The following is a 7,157-nucleotide window of genomic DNA, read 5'->3' on the forward strand; positions in this document are numbered from 1 at the left end:
ATCTATGGTGCTTTCTTTGATTTCCAAATATATTAGTGTGTGTGAGAGAATAGAGAATGGGTCGATGACAGGCATGCTCTTAAAACACCTTGTTGAACGGCACTTTATGAAGTTTGGTTCATTTGCTTGTATTAGCTTTCTGGCAGACACATTCAATATGGGGGTTGCTGTGACGTATCGCAGCAGCAGGCCGACCCGCTCAACGAGGCGTCTACATATTCATGTCTACGGATGTGCACAAAGATTTTGACTTCCCCTGGTTGAGGTGTTATCTTCAGGTGCCTTAATAAACATTTTGCACCTTTCAGCCTCCCAACCCTTCCTCATGTTACTTCTTGGAAAAAGAAGAGAAAAAAAAAAGTATTTACGATTGACTGAGGCCGCATTGTTTACCTTTGAAACTCTTCAAACTCACAATTGAGATTAAATGGGTGAGCTATTTGAGTGTATTCACCATACCTACAATTTAGTTTAATAGTAAAAAAAAACACTCTAATCACATGTACTGGCACAGGTGTGTTTTGGGGTTAGTTGGGATCACCTCATTTATACCAGAAACACAGAAGCACTAGAAAAACCGCTCAACCATCTGTGTTACACACATGTCCATGACCCAGTCGAAACACATGATTAATCTGGGTTTATTCCACTTCATGCATTAAAGTCCATTTCAGAAAGGTCAGCAAGTGGGTGGTCCAGGCAGGAACTGAGCTGCCCCGTTCCTTACTTATAAACTCATTCTGTGGGTCCAAGGCCAGTTTTCTCTTAGTAAGCTTACATTAAACTTTCATATGGGTTTTTTATTCCACCTTTTCTTAGTGCAAGAAAATTATGTAAAGACGTACTAACCATTCAATTATTGTTAAGCCCTACTCAAACAACAAAGCGAAAAAGGAATTCTATTTCATTAGGCGGGATTAAATGGCGGTTTAAAAGTGTCTGGGAGGGGAGTGAATGAGCTAAGAGGTGATAGGTATTAAAGCGATGAGGGGTGTAATTTGAGTCCTCCCGCCTTTTCTGTCTCCGAATGTCTTCCTTTTCACATTTCACGCCTGTTGGGCTGCCTCGGATGGACTTCTTCAATGTCTGCTAAAAATGAAGGTGTCTAAGTAAAAGGCATCATCAAGGCCCAACTCCTTAGCACTATGATTTAGAATGAGAAGAGGAAAAGTGAATAGATTTTCTTCACAAGCAAGAAAAACAAAGCAACAAAAAATGTCAGTTCTGATTGTATTAAGACATTTTTTCCAAAGAATTTAGGTGTTATGTCAGTGTTATTTTTTCTTTCAGTTTGGGATCATGCTGTAGGCAGCTCCACTTTGAGCTGCACTGAGGCTCAACTGCTGTGGTAGAAGGTCTGTGGAGATCATGTGTCCTTACAAGAACCATAATGGTCTGACAGGGAGCAGTGATGACACAGAGTTTTGCAGATTAATCCATCTGAAGAAGAAACATGAGTATTACCATCAAGTTCAGCTTCATATGTATGTGATGTCCAGTGATCCTCCCGGGTCAAAGAGTCACGTACAATCTTTACATTGTCTTTAATCGTCGCCAGGGCCCAATTAAAGAGGGCACAGGTCAGACCTGTGAAAAACAGCACCTGTGTCTCTTTACTCTTCAGAGAAGCAAAGAAGAACTGTGTAGTCCTGCTTTTAAATGCTCAGCTCTGAGTTTGTAGATGTCAGCACACAGGTTGATGCTCTCGGTATTAAGATGGCTGCACTGCTGCTGGAGGTCATCGTGGACGACCTTCGGGAGCGTCTGCAGAAAAGCAATAGACAAGAAATTTCACCCTCTAATTTTTATAGTATGTCGGAAAGGGTTACATTTCCGACATGATTCGAATTGTCTCAGACATAATCATAGCCAAATACATGTTCACAAAATATATATGTAACCATGTCAACTTGATCAATTTTATTGATGACCTTAATAGCAACGGTCATCTGTGTAACCAGGTGAACAAATGGGTACATGTCTGAACTGTATTTTGTAAACCCTGTTTTATTTTGTTTCGCCAACTGGTTGCAATTCTTGTTTTTGCCAGCATGTGGTGCTGCTTTACAGAGAGGTCAAAAGATTTCAGGAAGTAGAAAAAACCTCTTGTGTATGTATTGTGGCATTCTGAGAAAAGCGGAAGAGAAAGACATTTTTGTGTGCCGAGACCTGGTGAAAAGATGACTACATGGCCACCAAGCCGAGAATCCAAGTGTTCGGTAATGTCGAAGCTGAATTATCTTCTATGAACAAAGTTAAGGAGAGGATGTTAATGTTATGTTTTTTGTTTGTCCTCTAGAAGTGCCACTGCCGTTTAATGCACTCTTTGTAATAGTTTAGCCTTGTATGTGAAGCTACGTTGCTACATGTGAGCCCGCCATTTTCAAGAAGCTGAGGCTTTATGTTGACAGAACACGGGTCATTTACATCTGTTTCTTTGCAACCCAGAAAGAGAGAAAAGTGTTCTTTTTTCATAAAAAAACAAAACAATAAAGGACCCATTTTATTTGAAGCTCCGTGTGCTGCATTACTCCCGGCTTCAAATATTGGTACCAGGAGTGGGGTCTCGTTTTTAAAAAAAAAAAAAAAATTATTTCTCTCTGTTCGGGCACATATGGCGGTGCAGCGTTAGCTTTGTTATACGGCAGTGGTGAAGAAGTGGCCTAAACCTGAGTGGACCTGGGTATCGCATCTGTGTGGCGGGATCTGTTTCGAGATCAGAGGAGGACGTTGCTGGACAGTCTGTGCTGGCGTGGTTGTGAGGGATTTCAGCTGAGGTGACCGTCAGACCAGAACGCATTCCAGGCGGGAGAGAGCATCGCCCAGCAGCGGTCTTGGAGCAGCCCAGGAGCATCCGGTGGACTCAGGACTTCGACCAATTTATCCTTTGCTATTTACACTTCTATTGACTGTTCAGTAAACTGAAAAAAAAATAAAATAAAAAATCTGACCATGTCTGAACAAGATGAACACTTTGAGATGGATGAACAACAGTTAGTAGTGAATAATGATGAGGATAATGAACAGGATGGTGGACAGAACAATGAACAAAATGACACTGAACAAGCTGGGGTGTTACAACAATTAAGTGAGTTAGCCAGAAGACAAGAAGAAGTCATGACAGTCATATCATCACTAAATACTGAGCCTACCAGATCTTATGTCTATGTACCCAGAGAAAGGCACATTTCACCATTTAGTGGAGACATTGACAAAGATGGGAGGAGTGTAGATGAGTTTATTGAAGAAGTAGAAAGGGTTATTTCTGCTAGAAATCAATCTGCACCTGAACAATTCGATTTTGTGCTGTCACTGTTAAGAGGCTCAGCTCTGGAGGAAGTGCGTTTACGCAAAGCTGATGGTGATGTTGTAAAAGACCTGTTTGTCTACCTAAAAGATGCGTTTGGAGATAAACGTAGTGCCTCCCAACTTTTACAAAACTTCTACTACTGTAAACAGAAGGAGGGTGAAGACATACGTGACTTTTCACATTCATTATCTCAGGCTTTTAGTTTTGTACGGAAACAACATCCTAATTCCGTGGCTAATGAGAACGCAGTGTTAAGAGACCAGTTCATTGAGGGCATCAGAGACCTCTCACTGAGACGAGAACTCCGAAAATATGTAAGAGGAAAACCTGCATCTACTTTTGTAGAGGTGCGTGAGGAAGCTTACTTGTGGTCCTTAGACCAAGCCCCTAGCACAAAAATGGTTAGAAGTAAAGTGATGACCTGCAGTAATGTTGCAGCAGAAGCACAGTGCTGTGCAGTTAAAGAGACAGGAAATCCAATGTATCTGGAGGATGTGATGAAAACTCTTAAAGAGCAAGACAAAGTCACTAATCTAACTAGACCTAATGAGAAGTCAGTATCAATTGATGACGTTCTTAAAGTGCTCACTGAGCAAGGGAAAGTGATAACAGAACTCACTAAAGCTGTAAAAGAGTTGACAATTCAGAGCAAAAACCCTAGTAGCCAGACACCATATCAGATCAAAACTGTTCCAGGATTTACCCCGGACGGTAAGCCGATATGCTTCAAGTGCCAAACTGCTGGTCATGTTGCCAAACAGTGTCCTCAGAAAAGACACAAAAACTCTGATGAGTCCCCTGTTTTCGGTCAGTCGGGAAACGAGAGACCCTGGTTGCAATGAGTCGCGTAATGCAGGGTCATGTCCTAGACTCACCTACACTAGAGATCACACGAGAACAAATCATTGAGCGTGCCATAGGAAAATGTCCAGTGGTTGATCTAAAACTTAATGGCAGGTCAGCTCATTGTTTACTGGACACTGGCAGCCAAGTCAGTACTATGACAGATGAGTTTTTCAGAAAATATATTGGTAATGATGAGAGCATGCTAGCTACAAATAGTTGGCTTAAAATAACTGCTGCAAATGGACTTGACATCCCTTACCAGGGATATATTGAACTGGAAGTTGAGACGATGAGTTTAAAGATCCCAAATTGTGGCTTCTTGGTCCTGAAGCCTTCAGCGAATCCTGTTGTTTCTGAAGAATGCATAATTGGTATGAATGTTATTCACAGATGCTGACAGCTGGTGACAGCAGAGTTTGACAACACTTTGGGTGGATCCTTAGACTCTGGGTGGAGGACAGCTTTTCAACAGGTACAGATCTGTTGCATTGAGAGAAAGGCGGTAGTTCGGGTTGCAGGCAGAAACAAAATACGTATCCCTGCATCCTCGGTGTCCACTGTGTTCGTAAAAGGTCACACTAAAACCTCAGATGCAGCCTCTCAGTTGATCATTGAACCAGTGACCACTCCTCTACCACCCGGATTAGCAGTTATCCCAACACTTGTCACGAGGACCAGCCATGTTCTTCCGCTCCAGGTAGTTAATTTCTCTGCCGAGGAAGTGTGGTTGGGCCCCAGAACACGGCTAGGCGTGATCTCAAAGGTTGAGTCTGTTGAGAGTGAGCAGACATGCCAAGTGAAGTTTCAGCGCATCTCTGCTGATGTTGAACAGGTTTCAGTGGACTCTAACACAGTGCAAACTGACAGTAAGGTGCAAGCCATGTTGGAAAGACTTGACATGGGGGGCACAGAGGAAGAGCGTGTTGCTCTCTGTGCATTGCTGTCCCGTTACATTGATGTTTTTGCAGATGATGATGAGAATCTGGGTCACACAGATAAAGTGAAACATGAGATCAAGCTGGTGGATGACGTACCTGTCACACAGCCATATCGACGTATACCTCCTAACCAATACCAGGAAGTGAAAGAACATATCTCTAAACTTTTGAAAAAAGGAGTTATACAGGAAAGTGAAAGCGCTTACGCCTCACCAGTTGTGGTAGTCCGCAAAGGTGACGGCAGTATACGCTTATGTGTAGACTATCGAAAGCTAAATCTAAAAACTAAGAAAGACGCATTTCCATTGCCTCGTATTGATGAGAGTTTTGATGCGTTAAAAGGTGCCAAATACTTTTCCACAGTTGACCTTGCCAGTGGGTATCACCAAGTAGCCATGGATGATCGAGACAGACATAAGACTGCTTTCACCACGCCTTTTGGGCTGTTTGAGTATGTACGCATGCCCATGGGGGTGTGTAATGGGCCTGCAACATTTCAAAGGTTGATGCAAGCAACTATGAGCGATCTGATATTCGACATCATGTTAGTCTATCTGGATGACATTTTGGTGTACTCACCAAGCTTTGAGTCTCATTTGGAACGACTAGACCTAGTTTTTAAACGTTTGAGAGACGCAGGATTAAAAGTGAAGTGGGAAAAATGTCACTTTTTGCAGAAGGAAGTAAAATTCCTTGGACATCAAATTTCAGCAGAGGGTATCGCAACTGATCCCGCCAAGGTTGTAGCAGTCAAGGATTGGCCTGTGCCTGGCACTGTTAAGGAACTCCAGTCATTTCTAGGCCTAAGTAGCTACTACAGAAGGTATGTTGAGGGCTTTTCAAAAATCGCCGCCCCACTACATGACCTTGTGAATCAGTGCCGAGGAGCTGCTACTACAGCCAAAGCTAGTCAAAAACTGAGTGCATTGTGGGATACCAACAGTCAGATTGCATTTGACACATTGAAAGAAAAGCTTGTGACTGCTCCTGTTCTGGGTTATGCAGATTTCACTTGTCCTTTCATTTTGGAAACTGATGCTAGTGGTCAGGGTTTAGGAGCTGTCTTGTGTCAGCAGCAAGGTGACAAAAAACGGGTCATTGCATATGCAAGTAGACGGCTGAGAAATGCAGAGCGAAATGACAAAAACTATAGCAGCATGAAACTTGAGCTGCTCGCGCTTAAATGGGCAATAGTGGAAAAGTTTCGGGGTTATTTGCTGGGCTCTAAATTCACTGTGATATCAGACAATAATCCCTTATGTCATCTGAAAAGTGCAAAACTTGGGGCTATTGAACAGAGATGGGTAGCGCAGTTAGCTGCTTTCGACTTTGACGTGCAGTACCGACCTGGTCGGTGCAACTCAGCCGCTGATGCACTGTCACGACACCCGTTAGCAGGGGAGCCAGAACCAAATGATGATGAGGAGTTTGATGATTGCATTGCAATTTGCAATTTGATTTGTAGAGGCACTGTCCTTGAGCCTGAGCTGGTTACAGCTGGGGTCAAGTGTTGTCAACTAAACCAGATCAGGGCTGCAGAACCTGAAAAGTTCGAGTCACATGCTAAAGAGGCTACACCAACTCTTCCAGGTTATTCCAAGGAAGAGCTGCGGACATTTCAATGTCAAGATCCAGTGATTAGTGTTTTAAAACAGTTTTTGGATCAAGGCAGCCCACCAAGTTCACAAGAAAGGAAGAATCTTCCTGTTGCTGCTAAATCATTGTTGAAACAATGGAAGCACATTAAGATGCGTGATGGATTGGTGTACAGAGTGGTGAGGGATGATCATGTTGGAGAGTACTTTCAGTTGCTTGTTCCAGGTTGTTTACAACCAGTTGTCATGAGGAGTGTCCATGACTCTATGGGACATCAGGGAATAGAGAGGACATTACAGTTGTTGAGACAGAGAGCATTCTGGGTAGGGATGCACAAAGATGTTGAGCGATGGGTCAAGAATTGCGAACGTTGTATTCTCACAAAAATGCCCAACCCAAAGATTCACCCTCCAATGAAATCCTTTTTGGCAACACGACCCTTAGAAGTTGTGGCAGTAGATTTCACG

At 43.0% G+C, this 7,157-nt stretch overlaps 1 protein-coding gene across 1 annotated transcript; it reads left to right on the forward strand.

The window, feature by feature from the left end:
* The first annotated feature begins 1,956 nt into the window (after positions 1-1,956).
* Positions 1,957-4,152, forward strand: LOC114145518 (uncharacterized). The gene is made up of 2 exons (XM_028019156.1): positions 1,957-2,219; positions 2,300-4,152. The coding sequence occupies exon 2, from the start codon at positions 2,953-2,955 to the stop codon at positions 4,150-4,152; it is 1,200 nt and encodes a 399-aa protein (XP_027874957.1). The 5' UTR covers positions 1,957-2,219; positions 2,300-2,952.
* Positions 4,153-7,157: the final 3,005 nt, after the last annotated feature.

The sequence above is a fragment of the Xiphophorus couchianus genome, chromosome 1 (genome assembly GCF_001444195.1).
Source record: "Xiphophorus couchianus chromosome 1, X_couchianus-1.0, whole genome shotgun sequence".
NCBI lineage: Eukaryota > Metazoa > Chordata > Actinopteri > Cyprinodontiformes > Poeciliidae > Xiphophorus > Xiphophorus couchianus.

Coding starts and splice junctions, on each gene's coding strand:
- LOC114145518 (XM_028019156.1), top strand. CDS start 2,953: ATGTCTGAACAAGATGAACACTTTGAGATGGATGAACAACAGTTAGTA.